Genomic DNA, 26062 nt, shown 5'->3' on the forward strand with positions numbered 1-26062 from the left:
TAATATCCTGATAATTTTCGGCATAAAAGAAAAAATCGATACATTTGACCCATACAATGTATTTTTGGCTATTGCTACAAATAAACCTGTGCAACATAAGACTGGTTTTGTTTGCAGCTTAACAAGCATTTCTGTTATTATCAATGTTGAAAACAGTTGTGCGGCCCAATATTTTTGTGGAAACGGTGATACATTTTATTTTATCAGGATTCTTTGATGAACAGAAAGTTCAAAAGAACAGCATTTATTTGGAACATAAATCTTTTGTAACATTGTAACAATGTATTTACTTTCTGCAACATTGTAACAACGTATTTACTGCCACTTTTGATCAACTTAATGCATGTTTGAGGAACAAAATGATTCATTTCCTTCAAAAAATCTTTATTAGTATAATGTTTCATTCGAAACCTTACTTTATGGTTCACAGGTGTTCTGTAAACCTCCTCAACCACAGTAAGTAGTCATTCAGAGTAATAAACCGTCAGGGTGTGTGAACAGGGTGCCAAAATATTTAGAAAAGCAAGCCGTACTGTCAGATTTCATTAAAGCCAGGAGAAACGGATCATTCTGGGACCGAACAGCTCTCAGCTCTAAATGAGAGCCCACACAAACACCCACAGGCATCATATGATGCTTCCTGATGAAGAAAGACACAGAGCATCCATCTGCGGGTCAGAGACGCGAGCGAATGAAGATCTAACTCAACCGCCATCCCCTCCGAGACCCGACGCTGACGTCTGCAGCTGTCGGACGCACTCACAGAGTCTCTCCTGAGTCTCATCCGGAGCTCACGGTCCAACTCGAGCAGCGCAGATCAATTCATGATTGGCTCGTAAAGACTTAAAAGAACAGTTCAGACAAAAATTTTTATTTAGGGTGAGTAAATTAATCATTTTTGGGTGAACCATCCCTTTCAAAACTCCCAGATGGTGTAGGACCATAGATCATCGAGCGGTAATATCTCACTCCCTGAAACGGGAGGTTAGCGTGAGTCGACAGTGATGTAGAGCGGCAGAGACGTGTGGATTCCAGCAGAGGGAATGCGAAGTGCTGAAGAGTCATTTAGCGTCTGTCACAGGCCTGTGTAAGCGCTTTACAGCTTCAGCGGCTCACGGCCGTACAGGATTACTCACCAGCAGATCTGGAGACTGTTTATAGGACATTAATGCAGACGTTTCCCAATATAGCAAACACTTCTGAGGCTCGGCGTTTGTCAGCCTTGCAAAAAAGTTGTCATCAGAGGAGCTTGAAAAGATGAAGCGGAAAGTCTTAAAAGTTTGTGTAGCGCGTCAGTCACAAAGTCCCAAACTGCTACTCATAGACTTTTTGACGTTTTTAGGCTTTAAGTGGATATCAGATGAGCGGAGGATCACGGGAAGGCTGTATTCGGAGCTCAGGCTCTTTTAAGAAACTTAATGCGTCACGGATTTGATCGTTGTTTTCATCGCATCATTTCATGGGGCTTTAAATGTGACTGGAAGAAAATGAAGCCTGATGAAAAGCTGAACGAGCCTCTCGAGATCACATCTGGGTCATATTTCAGCATAAAAGTAAATTAAAGTTAATAATACACCATTATACTTACGTAAATGATGACAGACAGCAGCACAAAGACACTTTAATATTTAGTGGATTTTCCAATCATGCTTTTTTTAGTAATTATAGACATTATTTTAATGGCAATTACGGATCACTCCACAAATTCTCATTACTACTAAAGTGTAAAATGAATCATACATATATATCTATATTTTTAGTTATAAAGTATTTATGTTTAGGGGAGTATCTGTTGTACTGTCTTAGATTTTTAAAAAATAAATGTATTGATTTACATATTTCACTAATATATTTATTTATATTAAATCAAAAAGTCCACTGTATTGCAGTATATTTTTTATGTAATACAAAAATTTTAAGTGGTTTTTACTATCATATGAGAATCTAATAAGCCACTAAGGCAAAACTGAATTGTCAAAAAAAGAACAAAAAAACAAACAAACAAACAAACACACACACACAAAATTACAAAGAGAAAAAAACAAAAATAAAATCCAACTACTGTACAAAATTGTTTAATTGTATAATATTAATAAAATAAAATAAATAAAACAGTTTAAATGAATTATGTTTAATACAACATAATTATAATTATAATTAATTAATCATTAACATAAAAATTAATATTCATAAATATTTTTAATTAAATAATACACATAAAACAAAACATTAACTAAATATATGTGAAATAAATGAATTAATAAATAAAAATCACAAAATTACAAAAAGAAAAATCTAACTACAGTAAGAGAAAACATAAAATGTAGATGGAAAAGGTTATAAAAATATCAAAGACAATGATTGTTGAAACACTTATTTACACAAAACGGAATTTAATATAGACTAAACTATACTAATAATATATATTAACTGTTTAATTGTATAATATTAATAATAATAATAATAATAATAATAATAATAATAATAATAAAGAAAGCTGTTTAAATGAATTGTTTAATACAACAGAATTATACACATATTAAAAAAGTACCAATTTAATATAAAATATAATATAAAAATGAATATTCACGAATATTATTTTTTATTTAACAAAATACAAATAGAATAACAATAACTAAATCTATGCGAAAAAACGAATTAATAAATAATCACAAAAATAAAAAAATTAAAAATCTAACTACAGTAAAAAAAACCATTGTAATAATCATCATAATAATAAATAAATGTCACGTTGGATGTACTAAGAAAAGGCCAGACAAGCGTAGATGAGCTCGAAACGGGCGGCCGACGCCGCCTCAAAGGACATTCCCGCCGTGTCGGGAAAAGAGCGGGTGGTCGCCGCCCCCAAACGCGCGTCCGCCGTCGCCAAACGGGGGAAGCTTCGCCTCCCCGAAAAAAATCCTCCCCGCTGGACCCATCTTGGAGGTCTGCATTCTGTCACGTTGGATGTACTAAGAAAAGAGGTCCGGGTCCAAAATGCAGGAAAGGAAATATTTTAATGAAACAAAACACAAAAGAACGTAAACCAGAAGGCCAACACGGCACAACACAAACTGGAAACAAGGATCAAAAATCAAAACCGAACCGAACACACACGAGGACAAAAGACAATGCAGACCTCAACGGGAGTGAGAAGTGAGAGTTCTTATACAATAGTCCAGAGTGTGAACAGCTGTGAGCGTAATCAGTGCAAATGACAAGACAGACGTGAACAATCAGGGGAGTGCAGTGCAAGGGGAACAGCGACCTCGAGAGGCTGAGGGAAGACCCACAGCCCCGATCATGACAATAAAGCTGTTGAAAAGAATTCTGTTCAATACAACAAAATTATATGCATATTAAGAAATGACTAATTAATAATTAATTTAAAAATGAATATTCATGAATATTATTTTTATTAAATAATACACACATATTTAACAATAAGTGAAATAAATAAATAAATAAATAAATAAATAATATAAAGACTTATCTATTAATAAAGAATATTAATAAAAATGTCAAAACCACAACAAAATAACTAAAACTAAATCTAATAATAAATAAATAATAATGAATAAAGCACAATGTTAAGTTTAGTTTATTATAACAAGGATTCATAAATTTGTAATTAATTCATATTTAATATAAAAAGGAAAATTCTTTTCACTACAGATTAATATTTATGAAAAAAATTAAATAAAAAAAGTAAAATAAATAAAATTAGTACTGAATACCTTGAGCAAAGCACAAAAATGAAAATTGTTTAATCTAAAGAAAAGTTTTATGTAACATTTTATATAATAAAATAAATGTTTGAAATGATTCACCTCTAAATATCACATTAAATAAGTGATCAGCAGTTCACCATTTCACACACTTGATTTCCACAATCAGTCACGTTGATATTCATCAGCAGAAAGGAAAAGCGCCCACTGAGGTCATATCCTGTTTCTTAAAGACTCGCAAGGTACTTCTGCTCTTCATGAATATTTGAACGGCTCATACATTATGCAGACGGTTTCACGGCGAGTCGCTCTGAAAGTGCTGCGTATCTACATGAACTCCAGCCTCTGAAGAGTTTCTCTATCACTGCTCTGTTTAACATACGCTGCTCACATCTCAGTCATGAAAACAAATCCTATTGCAAACATACAGTATATACGTCCTCAGAGAGACGAAAACTCACAAACCAACCAAACACTCTCATCGTTTACTCGCTCTACGCCTTTCTTTCTTCTTTTGAACACAAAGGAGGCATCATTTCCACACAATGGGAGTGAATGCAGACTGAGACAGTCATCTCCTTTTGTGTTTCACAGAAGAAAGAAAATCACAAAGGTTTGGATGAACTATTATACCAATATATATCTACTAGAAACGTTTGTTACCAACCCAACATGCTAATCTAAGGCAATTAGATGTGTCATTTAATCATAATAAAAGCACAAAGTGAATCAGCATTGACCGTCATCTCGTTGTCGTTACTGTCTCAGAACACACTGCAGAAAATGTGAAGAGGTCAATATAAACCTGTCAGCCTTCTCCTGACCTTTGACCCCCAAACGCCCACCCTTTTGTCTAACATGATGGACTGCTTGACCTCTGACCTCAGTATTGACCTCTGCCTATGTGGCAGCTGGGCCAAAATCCTTTTCAATAAATGGATTTGTTAAAGACGGAGGCTTTAGCCGGAGAAAATGCTTTTTTTTTTTTTGAGAGAAACAACATCAAGTTTATAGCTTCTCAGGTAGAAAAAGAGCCCAGTAATCTCAGGAGTTTCAGAAGACATCTCAACAATGTTGAGATCCACATTCATTTATTCTCTTTTGTCAACTAAAACTATTAAAACAGTTTTCAGTCATTTAAATAAAGCTGAAATAAAAATTTAATTAATAGATGAAAAACTTGTAGTACACAAATGAAAAAAATAAAAAAAATAAAAATAAAGTTAAACAGAAATAAAAAACAAAACTAATGAAACAGAACAGCATAACAAAATTACTCAAATTTACACAAAATTGCAATGAAAACTGAATAAAAATAAAAACAAAAGATGAAAAAATAATATAATTTAAGACTCTGAATAATAAAAATATAAGAATATAAATAATAGATGAAAAACTTACACTTGAAAGACTAAAAATCAAAAGTAGAAATGTTGCCTTGGCAAATAAACAAAATATATATATACAAAAATAACAACAAAATTTTTTTTTAATAAAACTAAAGCTAAACAGAAGCATAAAAAAGCCAAACTAATGAAAAGAACAAAAGAACATAAAACGACTATAATGTAAACAAAATTGCAATGAAAACTGAATAAAAATAAAAAGCTACAAAAATAAAGAATTTTTGAGACTTTAAATAATAAGAATATAAATAATAGATGAAAAACTTAAACTTGAAAGATTAAAAATCAAAAGCAGAAAAGTTTATTTGCCTTTGCAAATAAACGAAATATGTTCAAAAAGTACAAAAATGACAAAAAAAAAAAAAATCTAAAAATAAAGCTACACAGAAACATAAAAAATACTAACAAAAATAAAAAAGAACATAAAATTATTCAAATTTAAACTAAATTGCAATGAAAACTGAATAAAAATAAAAACAAAAGTTAAAAAAAAATATGACTTATTTAATATTTAATAATAAGAAATAAGAATATTAATAACAGATGAAAAACTTAAACTTGAAAGATTAAAAATCAAAAGTAGAAAAGTTTGCCTTGGCAAATAAACAAAATAAAAAACTTGAGTAAAAATAGAGCTAAATAGAAACATAAAAAAAACTAATGAAAATAAAAAGAACTTTAATTATTCAAATTTAAACAAAATTGCAATGAAAATTGAATTAAAATAAAAACAAAAGCTAAAAAAAAAAATGAAACCGTTAATACATACTATAATGTTAAACAATAGTAAAATGTACTACACTGTACTGGACAATGATTTGTCTATTTTTATGTCTCCTAAACATCTGAGAATAAATAAATAAAAATCTTTTAGTTATAAAAGCAGATTTCAGTATAGTAAATGTGATTTTAAAATCTGAATCTCCATCATTTATGCACCCACACTTAGGATTCCTGCACATTTCGGTTTATGTCATTTCAAAATGTTTTCAGATTATTAGTAAGGACTGAAGGACAAATAGCAATTTCAGTTCTAAGAAATAAATTACAGTTTTAAAGTTTTCCTAGGAAACGTGCGATCCTTGTGCACTCATGCTTGTTTTGTTGTATTTTGGGATGTTAAGACGAACCGCAGGTTTTGCTATCTTAAAACCTTGACAGAAACACTTCTTAAGAACGTTTTTTCTCCGTTTACGCTTCTTTACATAAAGTAAAGGGCAAATGGACAAACTGTACAAGACGAAACACACAGCACAGATGGTTCATAAATTCCCCACTGACACTTTGACCCTGCTACAAACTATCATGAGTAAAAAACAATTACACATCCACTTGTGCTAGTGTCTACAAAAACACATTTTTGTCAAGGGATTTAAAAGGAACAGTTCACCTAAAAATGAAAATTAGCTGAAAACGTGCTCACCTTCAGGCCATCCAAACTGTAGATGAGTTTGTTTCTTCATCAGATTTGTAGAAATGTAGCATTGCTTTACTTGCTCACCAATGGATTCTCTGCAGTGAATGGGTGCCGTCAGAATGAGAGTCCAAACAGCTGATACAAACCAGGGCTTGGCTCATTCGTGTTGAATGAGAGAGGTAGGCATCACCTTACATTCATTTGTTTTGGGATTGACGTTTTTATAGCCTAAACACATAGCATAGAGAATTTATTGTGGAGCGAAGGAAACGAATAACTGTGTTTATAATGTCTGTAAACATTCTGCTTCTCCGGCATTTTAGCCTACATTATTTCCCAATGTAAAAATAAAATGCGACGTGAGCCTACGTGACTTTTTTTTTTTCTCTCAAAATGCAATTTTACACAAGTAGCATTTTTTTAAACAATGCAGCAAACATTTTTAAATATCTTTTAAAAAATACTTTAATGTCTTTAAAGCATTAAGATTTTTTTGTTGTTGTTTAGTAGCCTACATTTGGCCAAAATCTAAAAAGAGGATGCTGTATTGGCTGTGACTGTTTTTTCTTTATCTTTTTGAGTAAAGAAAATGCTGAACTTCATTATTATTATTATTTTAATTATTATTATATATGTTTTATATTAGAATTTAAAAAATAAATAAATAATGTTATTAACCAGTATTTTTTCTACTCAAATTGGTTCAAAATTGGTTTATCGTCCTGATAAAAACATCACAATAATCCATGTTTATTTTTCTTTTTGAGTAAAGAAAATACTGAACTCTATTATTATTATGTTCATTATTATTAGCAAAGAAAAGAAAAAAAATAAATAAATAAATAAATAAATTGATTAACCGGTATTTTTTCTACTTAAACCGGTTTCGGAATGATAATAATACAGAGGAACGCAGGAACATAAATGTTATAATATCGATTGTGCTCAGAGTGAACCAATTTTTTGTCATTTTCAAGCCCTGGTAAAACATCACAATAATCCACGTTTCATTTTCTTTTTTAGTAAAGAAAATGCTGAACTTTGTTAATATTATTATTATTATATATTATTTATATTAGAATTAAAAAAATAAATAAATAACGTTATTAACCAGTGTTTTTTCTTCTCAAATCGGTTTCGCCCTGATAAAAACATCACAATAATCCATGTTCATTTTTCTTTTTTGAGTAAAGAAAACACTGAACTTTATCATTATTATTATTATCAAAGAATAAAAAAAAATAATAATGTTATTAACCTGTATTTTTCTACTTAAACCAGTTTCTGAATGATAATAATACAGAGGAACGCAGCTACAGAAATGTTACAATATCAATTCTACTTGGAGTGAACCAAGTAATTTTTTTTTTTTTCAAGCCTTGACAAAACATCACAATAAACCACAAGTAATCCACTAGTCCATCATCTTGAGAAGACAAAAGCCGAAACAAAGTCCATAATCCATAATAACGCTTCCTCCAGTGAAAAAGTGGTCTGGTCTGAATCAGGAGAGAAATCTGCACAGATCAAGGACTGTTTACAAGACAAAACAGCTTTAAATAAATATGTTTTGACGTGAGAGACAACAGGAGATGGACTTTTTCACTGAAGGAAGCGTTATTACAGATTATGGACTATTAATGATGGACTTTGCTTAAACACACATCTTTTGTCTTCTCAAGATGTGAACTGATAGACTGGAGTGGTGTGGATTACTTGTGGATTACTGTGATGTTTTTATCAGCTGTTTGGGCTCTCATTCTGACGGCACCCATTTACATCCATTGGTGAGCAAGTGATGCAATGCTACATTTCTCCCAATCTGATGAAGAAACAAACGTTAAATTTTTGGCCGCACTGCATTTGCTTACCGATCTCGCAGCTCTCTCCTGTGTAACCCTGCGGACAGAAGCAGCGGAAACCCTCTCCGTGAGGAAGACACGTCCCTCCGTGCAGACAGCTGCATCTGTCGTCCACTGCAAAACAGAAAACACTGGTGTCAGTGACGCTCTGGAGGTGATCCATCACAATCTGTCTGTGATTATAAAGCTGGCACACACTCGCAGACATCTGTGACACGTGTGACCCGCCGAAAGTTGGCCGCGGCGAGTCCCGGACGCCCTAATGAGAGTTTAGACACATGTCGGCGAGGTTCAGGGGTAAAAACCTGGTAAATTAATCCGGTTTTCCAAACACCATCAGTCTTATGTTAAAGGAGAAGTCCACTTCCAGAACAAAAATGGACAAATAATTTACTCACCCTCTTGTCATCCAGGATGCCCATGTCTTTCTTTCTTCAGTCGTGGAGGAATTCTGGTTTTTGAGGAAAACATTTCAGGATTTTTCTCCATATAATGGACTTCATTGGTGCCCCGATTTTCAACTTCTAAAATGCAGTTTAAATGCAGTTGTAAATGATCCCATCCGAGGAAGAAGGGTCTTATCTAGCGAAATGATCGGTTATTTTAATAAAAATAATACAATTTATATACGTTTTAATGTCAAACACTTGTCTTGTCTTACTCTGCCTGGACTATTTCGTTCCGGTTCATGACAGTTAGTGTATGTGGAAAAACTCCCATCTCATGTTCTCCCTCAACTTCAAAATCATCCTATATCACTGTTTTACCTTCCAAAATGCAGTTTAAATGGAGCTTCAAAGGCTCTAAACGATCCCAGCCACGGAAGAAGGGTCTTATCTAGCGAAACGATCGCTCATTTCATTCAGAAAATAAAAAATTGTGTACTTTTTAAGCACAAAAGCTCATGTAGCACAGGCTCTGGGATGCGCGTTCACGACGCTACGTACTATTGAATCAGGTCAAAAGGTCACGTGAAACGTAGGCAGAACTACAGACCCAGTGTTTACAAAGCGAACGCACAAAGACTAAGAAAGTGCAAGTAAGTCAAACACTGTTTACAAACAAAAAGGTACAACGATGTCGGACAATTCTGAAGTTGTAGGAGAAAATAAGATGGAGTTTTTTACCATACTCTACACAGATGATGAACTTAGACGTGATTCGTAGTAGTGATGGGAAGTTCGGATCATTTTACCGACTCTGACCTTTGAGTCTCGTTCAGCAAAATGAACGAATCCTTTTTCGAGTCATTTCGTTCATTTTAGCAAAATATAATTCAAATGTTACGTGTTACTTCCCTAACACATCTACTGCTTACACAAACGTTGATCACACTACAAACAAGACAAAACTATAATGCTATAAGAAACAGAAAAGATTCATTCATTGTTTACCTGGGTCTTTAGTCTATGATTAGCTCAGCTCACCTCTTATCTGACAAGTTTTCGGGTTCGAGTCGTTCGTTCATCACGTGACAGACCCATAAGATGAACGAACTACTCGAAAAACCCAAAGACTCGAAACAGGTGAACTAATTCCAGCACAGAACCTAATAGGATGTTGCGCATGCAAAACTGAACGAATCACTCCCCGAGACGACTCGTTCTTCCCGAGTCACATTAAAGATTCGTTCAAAATGAAAGAATCGTTCAAGAACGACCCATCACTAATTCGTAGTGGCGTGGATGCTTAAAGTATACACATTTTTATTTTTTGAAAAAAATGAGCGATTGTTTCGCTAGATAAGACCCTTCTTCCTCGGCTGGGATCGTTTAGAGCCTTTGAAGCTGCATTTAAACTACATTTTGGAAGTTCAAAATCGGGGCACCAATGAAGTCCATTATATGGAGAAAAATCCTGAAATGTTTTCCTTAAAAACCATAATTTCTTTACGACTGAAGACAGAAAGACATGAACATCTTGGATGACAGCGGTGTGAGTACATTATCTCTCCATTTTTGTTCTGGAAGTTCTTTTCTTTTAAAGCACTGGCATTTTATTGACAGGAATGAGATTTATATGTTTACCTGGTGCAAAACGCACTGCATTAATGCTGGAGATTTGTCCAGTTTCTAACCCAAATACATCCAGTCAGTGGAATGATAAAGCTCATCTTATTACAATAAAACTATGCGAGTGAAACAATCAGTAATAATCATTTAAAGATATGTAAGTCTGTTTGCATTTTCCAAGAATTGCGGAAGGTTTTACTTTATTTCAGATGCATCTATCATTATGGTTTTTAGATTCACCCCTAAATGCCACATAAAAGGTGAGCTGTGATTGGCCAGTTTCCATGTCAGTCAGTTTAAGTGGGCGGATCTTGGGCAGAATGAACTGCAAAGTGAAGCAGACGTTCTGATGACATTCAGTCTGAACACAACACTATCATTCAGTCCTGCTTTCTCTCGAGTCTCTCTTCATTACGCCCCTCTTTCTCACACACACACCTCAGCCGTGTGCGTGTGTGTGTGATCATTGAGGCTTGTAATGGGTTTCCAGCGATGAGTTTCAGAGAAGGGCTCATTCTAATAGAGCGCTGAATGAGTTTCACCGCTGATCTGCGCTGTGACAATCTCACCTCACCATATATTCATATATATTTATATACAGACAGAGAAAGAGAATCGAAGACGCAGCAGGCAGAAAAATCCCTGTGTGTGAGAGTCAGTTCACAGAAACAAGGTCATATAGGTGTTATATGCTTAAAGACACAGTTCATCTACACATTCTGTCATCCTTTACTCACTCTGATGGTGCCCCAAACCTTATTTCATCCATGCAAAACAAAAGGAGATGTTTATAGTAGAACGTCTAAGCTGCTTTTTATCATAAAATGCACAGTTTTTTTATAAATAATATTAAATTTTAGTTTGCTCCTAATCATATGGACTGAAATTTAGCATTTGGACTGTTTATATTACATTTATGTGGTGCTTTATGTCATTTTTGGAGACTGACATCATGTGAAGACCAATCACCTGCATTATATGGAATTCATCAAAACACCTTTTTTGTTTTTTGAATAGATTTAGTAAATCACACAAGAAACAGGACTTAACACTCCCCTTTTTCTTTTGTGATTAGTTAAAATGATTAATAAATATATATTATATATATTTAATATATTTAATTTTAAAATACTTGGTTAATTTAAAATGCATATATATATATATATATATTTTTTTTTTTATTGATTGTTGACATATTATGTTGATATTTCTTTACTAATTAAAAAAGTAAAACATTCATTTTTTTCTGCACAAAATTAACATCTTATATTGCATATATAGACTAACTAAAGGAATATGAGAAATACGTTTATTTTTATATTTAATATTAATTATTTTAAAATGTAAAACATTTTTAGCTACTATTTTTAATGTTTTATTAACTTTACATTTTTGTTTTATTTCATAAAAAACTATATTATTAGTATTAAATTATTTATTTAAATACTAAATGTTACACAATTTTAATATCTGTATTTAGTTATGATGCTGATAATAATAATAAAAATAATAATAATAATTATTATTATTAATAAAATATAATTCTTATTTATATTACAATATATTTAATACAAAAACAACTTGATTATGTTTAATAATAATATTAATTCGCAGGTTTAAAAATAAATAAATTAATTAATTAAATAAAAAAAATCTATAATAAAATAATCTATAACATCTATAAAAAAATCTATAATATCTAATAATAACATTTTATTATTAATATTATTATATGATGTTATGTGATGTTTTTATATTTTATTATATATATTTAATATATTATTATATATATTTCATTTTTTAATTTTTGGTTCATTTTAAAATGCACATATAAATATATTTGTATTCATTTTATTTACATTATATTTCTGTACTAATCAGAAAATTAAAACATTCATTTTTTCTTTTTATGCTATATAAAATATTGCACTTTAACAAATACAATATTTATACTCATAAGGTAATTGTCTTGATCTTTCAAAATAAAACTGATCTAAACATATCGTTTAGACCAGCAATATTTCAGTTTCACCTTTATTTTAGTTTTCCTTTTAATTAAATTAAATTAAATTAAATTAAATTAAATTAAATTAAATTAAATTAGGTAATAATTTTGCAAGTGTTTCTGTCATTTTCATTAATTTAATAAAAATGTACTTTTATTTTAGTTACATTTTTAGTAATAATTTACTGTGGGTATTTTTGTCATTATTAACTAAAGAAAAATTTGACATATTGCCTTGACAAACTAAATATATTAAAATAAATATTATATATATATATATATATATATATATATATATATATATATATATATATAATATATATATATATATATATACTAAATATATATAAAATCATTGAATATATATATATATATATATATATATATATATATATATATATATATATATATGTATATATTCAATGATTTTTGCTGGGAGTCTTTCTGTATGAATACTGAAAGTAACCAGTCCCAAATATTACAAAAATACACTTTACAAAGGTCACAGTCCAGGATCGGTTCACTGTTACTGTTATTTACATCACTGAATGTGAAATTCTGCATGAATTAACAAAACACCCAACCAGTCGTGTGAGTTCAGAGCAGGACTATCAGTATAATTCTATTTCTTTTCTCTCTGTTAGTCTGTCTTTTCCTCTCGGTCTCTTACATTGATGGGCTTTATAAATACTTTTCTCCTGGATGCACTCCGGCTCTGTTGTCATGGTAACCGTGCTGAGAGCGGCCCGCCAATCATCCTCTCACTCCGCAGGCCACGCCCCCTCATCCAGGCCTGTTTCACTTCATTACAGCAGAAAACCGTCGTTTCAGCCCTAATTGCTTCATTGGGTGTTTTCACCACACATGCAAACGAGCCACATCCTTGAGGTCACACCAGCGGGGCATGATGGGATATACACAGAGAACTATATGTGACACTATATAATTGCTTAGTGAGGTTGAGAGGGCAACTGCAAATGTGAGAGGTGATTTTGAAAAGAGCGACATGCAAACATTTCACGTCGAGAGAGAAAATAGAGTGTGATAATCATGTCAGCATTATGGTAAACAATTACCCATCAGGCAGACTGATTTAATTCAGTGTTTACACAGCTGCAAATTTACTTACACATCATCAAATTATCACACCGTGTGCTGAAATCACAACAGCAGCGGCGGACACCCGTAATATTCCTTTAGAACACTTCAAACATATTATGAACACGCCGCTTAAAATGAATATAAAAACCCTGTTATTTAGATTAAAATATCACACTTCAGCAAATACAATATTTATACATGTATATTACAATGTTTATATTTATTTTGCGGGTGTCATTTTGTCAACTTTTAAAATATATCAGTCAAAAGTGAGAACGGTAAGATTTTTAATTTTTTTAATTTTTAAGTCTCTTCTACTCAGCAAGCCTGCATTTATTTGATCCAGCATACCGCAAAAACAGAAAAATTGTGAAATATTTGTATTATTTAAAATAACTGTTTTCTATTTGAATATATTTTAAAATGTAATTTATTTCCATGATCAAAGCTGAATTTTCAGCATCATTACTCCAGTCTTCTGTGTCACATGATTCTTCAGGAATCATTCTAATATGCTGTTTTCTGCATTTATTTGATTAAAAATACAGTAAAAAATTCTAAATATTATTATAGTTAAAAACAGCTGTTTTCTATGTGAATGTCTGTTAAAATGTAATTTATTCTTGTGATCAAATCTGAATTTTCAGCATCATTACTGCAGTCTTATGTCACATGATTCTTTAGAAATCATTGTAATATGTTGATTTGCTGCTCAAGAAACATTTATTATTATAATCAATATTTAAAACAGCTGAGTACATTTTATTTAAAATGAAAGCTTTTGTAACATTATAGACAATACCATTTAAAAGCTTGGAGTCAGTATAATTTTTTGGGGGGGAAAAGAAATTATAGAAATTAATACTTTTATTTAGCAAGGATGCTTTAAATTGACATTTATAATGATACAAAAGATTTCTATTTCAGATAAGTGCTGTTCTTATGAACTTTCTATTCAACAAAGAAACAGCTGTTTTCAACATAATAATAATAATAAATGTTTTTTGAGCAGCGAATCAAAATATTAGAATGATTTCTGAGGGATCATGTGACTGGAGTAATGGTGCTAAAAATTCAGCTTTGAAATCACAGGAATAAATGACATTTAAAAATGTATTAAAATAGAAAGAAGTTATTTTAAATAGTAAAAATATTTCTAAGAGACTTCTTTAAAAAATTGTTCAAAAACTTTTGACTGCTAGTGTATATTATGTTATTTTTTTATTTAATTATTAGCTTTTTTTTAATATACATAATATATTTACATAATATCTTTTAATTGTATTTAAACATTTTAGTAATAACTTAATAATTTTGTGGGTGTTTTTGGATATTTTTCACATCAAAATTTTATTTCCGTTTTAGTATTAGTTTATTTAGTACTTCAATATTTAGTTTGTATATTTATTGTAGTAGTCTGCATATTTATTAGTATTGAATATTTTGTATACTAATTAGTATATTTTTTATATTTATATATTGTACATTTAAAACATTTTTAATTTAAATATTTCTATTTTGAATGTTTTATTTTAAATAAAAAATAAATTATTAATATAAATGATTATATAAATGATTAAAAATGATATTATTAGTATTTAATTATTTCTTTAAATACTAAATGTTTTTAAATTTAGTTTAATGTTTATATTTAGTAATATAATATATTTTAGTAATATTTGTATTGAATATATTGTCATATAAATAAGAATTATATTTATATAAATAATAATAATAATAATAATTATTATTATTATTATTGATATAAATATAATTCTATGTTAGGTTTAATAATAATATTAATTGCTGGGTTAAAAAAATATTATTGTATATATATTACAAAAATGATAATAATAATAATAATACATATAATAAATAATATTATATATAATAATAAAATTGTGTGTGTGTGCATGTAGACGTGAATGTTTTTCCTCCACATCACTTGTGTCAATCAGTACAGCTCTCAGGCCTCCTGTGATTGACAGCTACTGTAACACTGAAGGTCAAATCCAGCCTTCTTCAGGACGACAGACGGGAGACGCGAGAGACATCAGTTTGTGTCGGTCCCACCGCTTATAACAGCAGCTCAATCAATCCTCATGGACGTGACGGCTCTGGTCCAAACTACTGATCCGCCTCGCTGTCTGACTGAGGTGGAAAAGCCAGATAGAATCAAGATATCCTTCAACCCTCGAGTGAAAGCAGAGAGAATGACCGGAGACCAAAAGCCCATCATTGGCCTGCAGTCCACAATAATCTCATTAATATTCATGAGCAAGGCTAATAAGTTTTATATTGTGTTCCTGCACTTTTTAAATGATTCTGCCCCTGCAGAAATACGAGAGAAGACACATCAGGCCACGAATCAGTGAAAAGTAATAATTATCTCCGATGTCCTCACTAATTATCATAGTTTGGTTGCTACGCCAGACAGCCAGCAGAACTGCTGTGAAATCTATTTTTTTGGCTCATCAACATCCATTCTGACATTCAAATATCCCTAACCGGCCATAAGCCTCTTCACTTTAACAGCTCTCACTATCATAATAAGCCAATCTCTGAGAGACTCTCGTTAATATTCACGCACCCAACATGAATATTCATTTGCGTGAGCTCTCCACCCAAAGCACACACTTGTCACATAATTAAACCCAACAAGAGTCTTTTTCTGCACCTGGACGTCCTCCCACCTGATTCACAGATGATTACAAATATCTTTTTTACCAAAAGACTGCATAAAACCAGCACTAATTGCAATAAATGGGAGAAACTGGAACGCCAAATATGGTAACTCTAAGCTCCGCCTTCTATATCCAACAGCCAATCAGCAAAGCCGCTGCATGTTGTTTACATTTAAACTTGCATTCTGTATTTGCTCTGCTCGGCTGTTCAGCACTGTTTTAACACTATCTGAAGGTTCTGAAACATTAAACAATGTTTGACAACATTCACATCAGATTTTAAGATATTTTAGCAGCTCCATATTCAGTTGTCCTCGTGTCAGATAAATGATTGACAGCTCAAACAGCCAATCAAATTACTGCGCTGAGAAGCCTGACATTCTGTCCTTTAGCTTTAAAATGTACTGAACTGTCAGACACGTACAAACCTTATTTTCAGAAAATTCTTTTAATTATACTAAAAAGGTGTTGTTATGACACATGCAATTTAGATAATGGGTATATCCGGAGTGGCTAGTTAATTCAGTTTTGTTTGTTCTGTTCATGAAATCAAACAGTAATTTTGCAAACTGCAAGCATTGGTTTAGACATGTTGTTAAATTGTTAATTTTACACTTAGGTGATTCTGTGATGTTTTCTCCATTAAATATAAAGACTATACGAATAAAGTTTGTGTGTTTGAGAGTTTTCATTAACACTAGATGCAATTTAGGCGATTACATGGATTTTTCTAATGGCAGTGTTTAATGAAAACACTTAATGTGGCTTAATGTATAAAAACAGAGACACTGGAGAAGCAAATTCAGTATACGGAATATTTTAATAATAAAATATATTATGCACAGGCCAGCAGATGAACAGAATATAAATGCAAAGTTATAAACCATTATAAATAAAGTACTTAATGTGCAATTTAGAGAACTGCATTCATATTCCGGGTTCATTTGCTTTCCTTTATATAATATGCATCATCAGTAAAGTCTATATTCTGAATTTGATCAGTTAAAATCTCATTCATAATGTACTGTAGAAGCACATTAAGAGTATTTCTCTTTTTCTGGATTTTTAAAATTATTTATTTAAATTATTATTTAATTGATCAAAGTTATATATAATGAAAATAATTAATAAAACATTTTATATTAATAAAATTAAATAATTTAATTCATTTTTAATCAAATGAAGATTAATTGCGTTTTTCTTCTTTTCATTCTGTTTTATGATTTGATACAAATATTAATACCGTGTCTAATGAAAAACATTAATAAAACATTTTTATATTAATACAATTAATAAAGCAATTTAATCAATCTTTTAAAATGTAATAAAAATATACCAATTAATTTACAACAAAACTTTGTAACTTTATTTATTTTTTTATTTTTAAAATTTTTATTTTTCTGGATTCTGTGTTTTATGATTTAATACAAATTAATTAATTGTGACTAATGAAATTAATTACTAAAACTTTTTTTTATATTATTAAAATTCATAAAACATTTAATCAATCTTTTAAAATGTAATCGAATAAAAATATAACAATTTAAAACAAAACTCTGCCATTTCTATTTTTTTATTTTTCACTTTTTTATTTTATTTTTCTGGATTCGGTGTTTTATGATTTTAAAATAAATGTATCAAAAATTGTGCCTAATAAATTAATTAACACAACTTTTTAATATTAACAAAACTAACAATTTAATCAATCTTTTAAAATGCAATCAAAATTTTTCTGGATTCTGTGTTTTATGATCTAAAACAAATTTATCAAAAACTGTGTCTAATGAAATTAATTACTAAAAGTTTTTTATATTAATAAAATTAATATAACAATTTATTTAATCATTTAAAATGTAATCAAATGAAAATATAATGATTTAAAAAAAAAACTTTTATTTATTTTTTTATTTTTTTCACATTTTACATTCTGTGTTTTATGATTTAAAACAAATGTATCAAAAAAAAAAGGTTTCTAATGAAATTAATTAATATAACTTTATTTATATTAATAAAACAAACAATTTAATCAATCTTTTAAAAAGTAATCAAAATTAAAAAAAAAACTTTTGCTATTTTTTATTTTATGTCAATTAAGGCGCTGCACAACAGAACTGTATAAATTGGCTGTATTCTTTAAAAATATTATTACTGTTATTATAATTACTACTTTGAGAAGTACATTTTAGTATAGAATAGTAATATATTTCTGTCATAATTTCTTCAAGTTAAACCAAACTTTTATTTTGGTTTGATCTTTGTGTTTCAGTGTAATTTTTCCTCAGATGAAACAGTGAGATATTGTTTATTAGTACTGAAGACGCTGAATTAGATTAGTTGTACTTTAAAGCAGTAAATCGTACCTTCTTCTTCTCCAGTGGAGCTGTTCTTCTTGACAGTCTCGGTGCTGCTCAGATCCTGCTCTACGGTGCTGGAAACCGTCGTGACGAAATTTGACGTGTGAGACTCGTCTGTAGACATCAAGAGGGTCGTCCCAGTGTCTTCAGCGTTGGACGTCAGGATGAAGGGAGTCGTGGTGCTCAGGGCGACGCTCGTTGTCATCTCCGTGGTGCTCTGGTTGAGTCTCTTGGGTTTGTTTCTGCGTCTGTACTGGATTTCTCCGCGAGCCTCGTGTCCGTGTGGGGCGGTGGAGAAGGAATCGGTGCTCGTCGTCATCACCGTCAGCGGCGCTTGGGACGACGGGTACGTGTCGCCCCACGAGCTGCCCTCCGTCTCCGGCACTCGACTCTCTCCGGAGTAGTTCTCGGTCGAGATGGAGACTTTGGGCTCAAGGGTTTCAGTTTTCTGTTCGGGTGTTTCGGTCACCACGATCCAATCGGCCGCCGTCGCCGGACCGTCCTGTGTAGATCGACTGGTCTGGTTGTTGTCCGCTTCGTCTCTAGCGGTGTTTGGTGGGACCGTCGTGGGTACGACTGGACTCGTGGCCGGAAAGGAGGTGATTAATTTGTCGTTTGTGATGGTCGAAGGACTAGACAGCCAAGAGTGACTCCACCATGACGTCAACCCTACAGACACAAACACAACCAGTGCCGTTACTGTAAAGAAAAAATAAAGTTCAATACAAATATAAAAAAAAAAATACATACATAAATAAAAATGATGAAAGCACAAAACAAAATGACTAAGATTTAAAATAAAATTAAAATAAGCCAATTCAAAATATGAATAAATACCACAATATTATAGACTATAAATAATACTAAAATAAAATATTAAATGAAAAACAAACTTCAAAACTTCTACAAAAATTAGAAATTATGTCTTGGCATCTAAATGAAATAAAACATGTTGAAGTTCAAAAATGACAAACTAAAATTTAAATAAATAAAAAGCACATAAATAAAAAGCAGAACATAAAAAAAAAAAAAAAAAAAAAAATTCAAAAGCACAAGAAATATTAATAAACACTATAATATTATAGCCTATAAATAATACTAAAATAAGATATTAGACGAAAGGCAAACTTAAAAACTTCTATAAAATTAGAAATGATGTCTGTGGAACTAAATAAAACAAGTTGAAGTACAAAAATGACTAAAAATAAAAGTTAAATAAAAAATGACTAAAAGTAAAACTAAGATTGAAATAAATAAATAAATAAATAAATAAATAGCAAATATATAAAGACCAGATCATAAAAACGACTAAACTGAAAATACAAAAAAAAGCTAATTCAAAATATTAATAAATACTATAATATTATAGCTTATAAATAATATTAAAATAAGATATTACATGAAAACAAACTTAAATACTTCTACGAAAATTAGAAATGATGTCTTGGCAACTAAATGAAATAAAACAAGTTGAAGTACAAAAATGACTAAAAAATAAATAAATAAATAAAAAACAGAACATGAAAAATTATAAAAAAATATTTTTAAAAAAATGACAAAAGCACATAACAAAACGACTGAAAAGCTAATTCAAATAAATACTAATGAAATTATTTATAAAATAATTAATAAATTAATTAACAAATAGTTTAACCTACAAATAATACTAAAATAAAACTATCAGACATCAAGAATTTTTTGTGTTTCAGTGTTGTTAATTAAAAGTAAAGCTATTAAAAACAGTTTTCATTAACTGAAATAAAGCTAAAATAAAAGAAAATATAAATACAAATGCTTGGCAACTAACTAAAATAAAATAAGTTTAAGCTGAAGTACAAAAATGGCTAAATCTAAAATGTAAAAATATGGAGTGAAATAGAAATATTTTTATATTCTTAGAAATATTTTTAAATATCACAAAGATCACATAGCAAAACGTCTAAGACTTAAAATTAAATAAAATAAAAATTTAATTCAGAATATTAATAAATACTATAATAGTATAGCTTAGAAATAAAATAAAATAAAAGGCCAACTAAAAAATAACACTAAAATTCTAAATTAATTTTTAGTATTACTCACAGGCTATTCTGTTACATTATTTATTAACATCAATTAACATTTTATTTCAGTTTAGACTTTTTGTTATATGCTTTCAATATTTTTTTATATATTTTTTTAAATTTCATTTCTGTTTGACTCTATATTCTTATTACAATTTTAGTCATTTTAGTCATCTTCATTACCACCACAACCTTTTTTCATCTGTTTGCCTCGATCAAATAAGCAGCACTAACAAGGTAGAGACTAAAACATGCTTTGGGTAATGAGAATGATTAGTTAAAGACTCGTTTCCAAATGAGAGTGATGATTATTAATCTGTCTGCAGGGCTTTATTCGATCTGCAGTCGTGTTTGTGTGCATTTAGATGTTGCTCTTTTCGGATTCATTCCTCCGATCTGTTTTTGTCTCTAGAGAGCGACGAACCGTCTGCCAGACTCTCATTACAGATTCACTTGACTCCACTTCTCATTTACTTGTCTAAGACTTCAGGCTGTTTGCCTTTTGTCTAGTGGTCAAGATTTACTAATATCATTACTATTGCTCATTTTTGAGATTACAGTGATCTGAACCAAACGTCAGCATGTAACTCCATCTGTTCATGGATAATTCCTCAAACTAAAATTATTAATTAAAATAAAGCTAAAATAATAATTAAAAAAAAACCTGTATTAGATAAAAAAATTTTTTTTACAAAAATTTGAAATAAAAATAAATTTGAAATAAAATATGTTGCTAAAAATAAATAAAAGCTAAATAAAAATAATAAAAAAAAAAAACTTTATAAAATGGCAAAAGCATACAGAATGACTGGAACTAAAATTTAAAGTTAGAATACATTTTTGCAATTATTTTAATTAATTTACTTCAGTTGAAACATATCTAAAATCAAATGAAATATAAATATTGGATTAAAAAAATGTAAATAGAATTTAATAAATAGAACTAAAATAAAATAAGCTGAAATTACTAACATTTACTACAATAAACACTACAATAAAACTGAATATATAAAAATGAATAAAACTGTCAATGATTGAAATGATTGAAAAATAAAAAGAAATTTGCATATATAAATATAAAAACTATTCTTCAATTTTATTTCAGTGCTGATTTTAGTAATTTTAAGTTTTAGTAACTTAAATGAACTTAAAACTTAATTTTTCTAAATTAATTTGAAAATTAAATGAATGTTGATTGGCAACTGACTAAAATAAAACAAGTTTTAGTTATTTAAAGCAAATTTATAATGCAAAATTATATATATATATATATATATTTTTTTTTTTCTTAATTTGTGAGATTAAAAAAAAAAAAAAAATGTGACTTCAATTCTAGAATTTTGAGTAATTCTAAGTTCACATTTCACAATTCTCAGTTTATATCTCAGAATGTTTTTTTCTATTTCAAAGAAAAAAGTTATTAAGAAAAAAATATCAACTTTATGAAAAGCATCCTTGGGTTTTTAAAAAGTGCTATGTAAATAAAACATCATCATCATCATCATCATCATTATTATTACTATTATATAAAATTAAAAAATATATATATTTTAAAAATTAAATTGTGTGTGTACTGTGTATACTTACTATGTATATATAAATACATGTATATATAAATATATTTAAGAAAAATATGTTGTTTATATATTAAATATATTTATATAAAATATTAATTATATATAAAAAATGTTAATGCATGTAAATATTTTCAAAATATATATACTGTATGTGTGTGTATTTATATACACATAATAAATATACACCATCTACACATATATTTTATGTAAAAAAACACTTTGAATCACAATTGATCATTGCACAACCCTACTTTTTTCTGTAGTGGAAACAAACGGAATTGTTTGAAGATTAACATTTTGCAAATCCGACATAAATTTGCAATGCTGATTATCCTCCTTAAAATTACAAGGAAAAAAGTCCAGATTGTGAGATATAATCTCAGATTCATGAAAAAATAGTTTGAATTGTGAGATAAAAACACAGTTACGCAGTTATGAACTGTATGCCAACACATTTTGCAATGTAACGACGCACAAAATCTTGCATCGCTACAAGCGAACAACCGATTGCTAGTACGGCCGCAGGCCAAACGCCGGCGGCTGCATTTGCGTACTTGTATACGGCCCAAGGCAACATCCTCACAGAAATAAACCCTCACAAATGAGTCATAATAATAAAAAAGTGCACATGCATTGTTGGTTTTGTTATGTCTTGTATATCAGCAGAAGAAACCACACAAAGCACTGGAGCATACAGCACAGCAAGTGTGCAGAAGGTTACACTTTTCCAGTTTCTGGCTTCCTGTCTCAATCTTTCAGCCCTCAATTATGAAACTTCCACTGGGGCAGAGCCGAAATTCTGCCTTCACGGAAAATGGACTTTAATAATGTAGGCGACAGGCCTAAGTTTCCATTTAGCGTTAAACATTAATGCGGCCGGGTTCAGTTTGGGCCAGACAAGGTATCTGTATTAATGAAGACAGGAGGGCAGAGAGGACGCTAACTCAATCCTTAAACTTTAACGCTCTGCCCTCCTCGACAAATACAGAGTTTGCTGTAAGAAAACAGTTTCAGGTTGTGGTTGAAGTGAATCTGACAGGACAACATCAATGAACTCAACTCCCTCCTCTCAATCTCACGACTTCTTCCCGCTGGGTTTGAGCTTGATTTATCCGACTAACTCTCAGCAACGCTGGCGGATCATCTCTCAGTGATGACGAGCAACTAAATCACACTTGACACTAGCAGGGCTCATGCTTTCACAAAATGCATGGCTAAATAAGTGCAATTATGAAACTAATTTACAAACAATTTATTAAATCTGTAGCAAAAATGTAACTAAATAGAAACACAAAAATTAATAAAAATGACAAATACACAAAACAAAAATAAACTGAAAAGTGACAATATAAAAATGAAATGTTTTTTGAAAAAAAAAAAAAAAATTATTTTAGTTTTAGTGATTTTAAGTTTTAGTAACTTAAACGTATTTTATTTTAGTTAGCTACTCATGTTACATTTCAATTTTTTTAAAGCTAATTTATAATTCAAAATTTTAATAAACGCTTTAATAGCATATAAATAATAGTAAAATAATACAGACTGAAGTTGTTTTCACTTAATGTTCTTAACTATAATTAAATTCAATTTAAGGCACAATTAAATCCTTTTTTTGTCAAAATTAGTCCCCCCCAAATGTATTATTATTATTATTATTATTATTACAGTTTTGTAGATTTTGTTTTAATGGTTAAATTTAGTAAACAAAAAGTAATAAAAATAGCAATTAAAAACCATGTATAATTAATAAAAAATAAAGAAACATACAATTAAACAAAAAAAAAGGAAACAAATATACAATTTTTTTTACAAATATATTTTTTTAATTTTTATTTATTTATTTTTTTTACATGTTTGCTGGATTCTGTTTAAATGGTTAAAAAGTATGTTTAAATTAATAGAATATAACATATGAAATGTAACATTTTCAGGGCCCTAGGATATATGGATATATATATATACACATACATACATATATATATATATTTTTTTCTCTAGATTCTGATTTTCTAGATTCTGTTTTAATGGTTAAATTTAGTATGCAAAAATAATAAAAATAATAAATTAATTAATAAAAACTAAAGAAACATACAATTTAACAACAATTTATTAAAAAAAGTTAACAAATTAATTTTTTTAGGGCCCTGTGAAATAATTTCCCCCAAATTTTTTTTTTAATTATTATTATTATTATTATTTTATATGTTTTATGGATTCTGTTTTAATGGTTAAAAATAAATTTTAGCAACCAAAAAGTATGTTTAAATTAATTTAAATTTAAATTATTCAATTATTGTCCGCCCCAATTTTATTTATTTATTTACAATTTTCTAGATTCTGTTTTAATGATTAAATTTAGTACGCAAAAATAATAAAAACAGTAATTAAAAAGTAATCTTCTTTTCTAGCGTTTTTTGTTAATATTTTAAAATATATTTTATTTTCATATTTTCTCTTTTCACTTTAATTTGAAAGTTTTAATCATTTTATTGTGTGTTTATAATTGTTATTAGTTTTTTTTAAATATGTCTATATAGTTTTTTGTATAGTTTGTATAATTTTTGGTATTTTATGTCAGTTAATGTTTATTTCAGTTAACATTTGTTTTTTCTTGTTTTTTTTTTTTTTGTTTTTTTTTAATTAACAGTAATGACACTGGTGATTTATCGCCCGACATAATTAAAATGCATCTTCCTTTTCTGAAAATATTCTCTTAATCAGTCATTTTTGCTGTGTTGCATCCATTTCTTTCTTACTAGAATTATTGCTCATACCTGATCCGGGAGTTGCAGTGGTCCTGACGTCCGTCACGGGCGTCTCCGTCGCAGCCGCGCTCTTGGTCGTCTCCTCCGCTTCACTTCCTGTCAGGTAGCTCCAGGGTTTCCATAACGAGCTGACGATGTTGGTGAGTGAACTCTCGGCCTTTTCTTGAGGAGCGTCTGAAGGAGCCGCAGGACTCACGGACTGCCCGGACAGACCTTCGTCCTCATCCTCTTCCTCTCGGGCCGAACCGCCGGGACTCAGATCCGACCTCAGATCAGGAAGCACCTGTCGGCTGTCTGGGAACGAGTCCAGCTGGCCGCTCCAGTCCAGAGACGTGTCTCCGGCGCGCAGACGGACCGTCAGATACTCGGCCGACAGCTCGGCGGGTTCGGCGGCCATGAGCGGCTCTTTGTCCAAATCCACCTGTCCGGTCCAGTTAGCGGGCTGAAGGTCAGGCGAGTCCGGCTGGCTGGCGGTCTGTGCGTCTGGAATACAGTCAGATAGGAGCTCATTTAACATCAACACGTTTTACTTTCAAAATATGACACATTTCCAAGTTAAACAGGACTTCAACTATAATTCAACTTGCTTATTCACTGGCTGCACTGTGAATATGATAAATAACTCATTTAACAACATACACCACCGTTTAAAAGATTTAGATTTGTTTATGTTTTGAAAGAGTCTCTTCTGCTCACCAAGGCTACATTTATTTAATCAAAAATACAGTAAAAAATGTAAATATTAAGTTGGCTTGAGAAAGCCTCCTTACTGAAATGCTATTTAAACTTATTCTTCTTCTTCTTCTTCTGAGACTAAATCAGCTTTAACTCTACAAACTCCAAGATCTTCAGACTGATCTGACTGACTGTGCTGCATCTTTCCTAACTGATCGGACTTACGGTTTTCCTAAATATGACTATTAAAACTGGAGGAAATAGTGACTTGCTAATCATGCTAGAAACATGACAACAACTTGCTAATCAGGTTAGAAACATGCTAGCCAATTTTTGCTAATTATGCTAGAAACATGTTAGCTACTTGCTAATTATGTTAGAAACATGCTAGCAACTTGCTAATCATGCTAGCA

At 30.3% G+C, this 26062-nt stretch overlaps 1 protein-coding gene across 1 annotated transcript in view; it reads right to left on the reverse strand.

Annotated features, from left to right (window-relative positions):
- ncana (neurocan a) overlaps window positions 1-26062 on the reverse strand; it is a 98739-nt gene that overhangs the window by 16028 nt on the left and 56649 nt on the right. Inside the window, exons 8-10 of the mRNA XM_051138557.1 lie at window positions 24984-25457; window positions 18576-19238; window positions 8423-8527 (exon numbers count right to left, since the gene is read on the reverse strand). Coding sequence (XP_050994514.1) covers window positions 8423-8527; window positions 18576-19238; window positions 24984-25457 — 1242 coding nt within the window. The remainder of the gene's footprint in view (window positions 1-8422; window positions 8528-18575; window positions 19239-24983; window positions 25458-26062) is intronic.

This window comes from Labeo rohita, chromosome 2, assembly GCF_022985175.1.
Source record: "Labeo rohita strain BAU-BD-2019 chromosome 2, IGBB_LRoh.1.0, whole genome shotgun sequence".
NCBI lineage: Eukaryota > Metazoa > Chordata > Actinopteri > Cypriniformes > Cyprinidae > Labeo > Labeo rohita.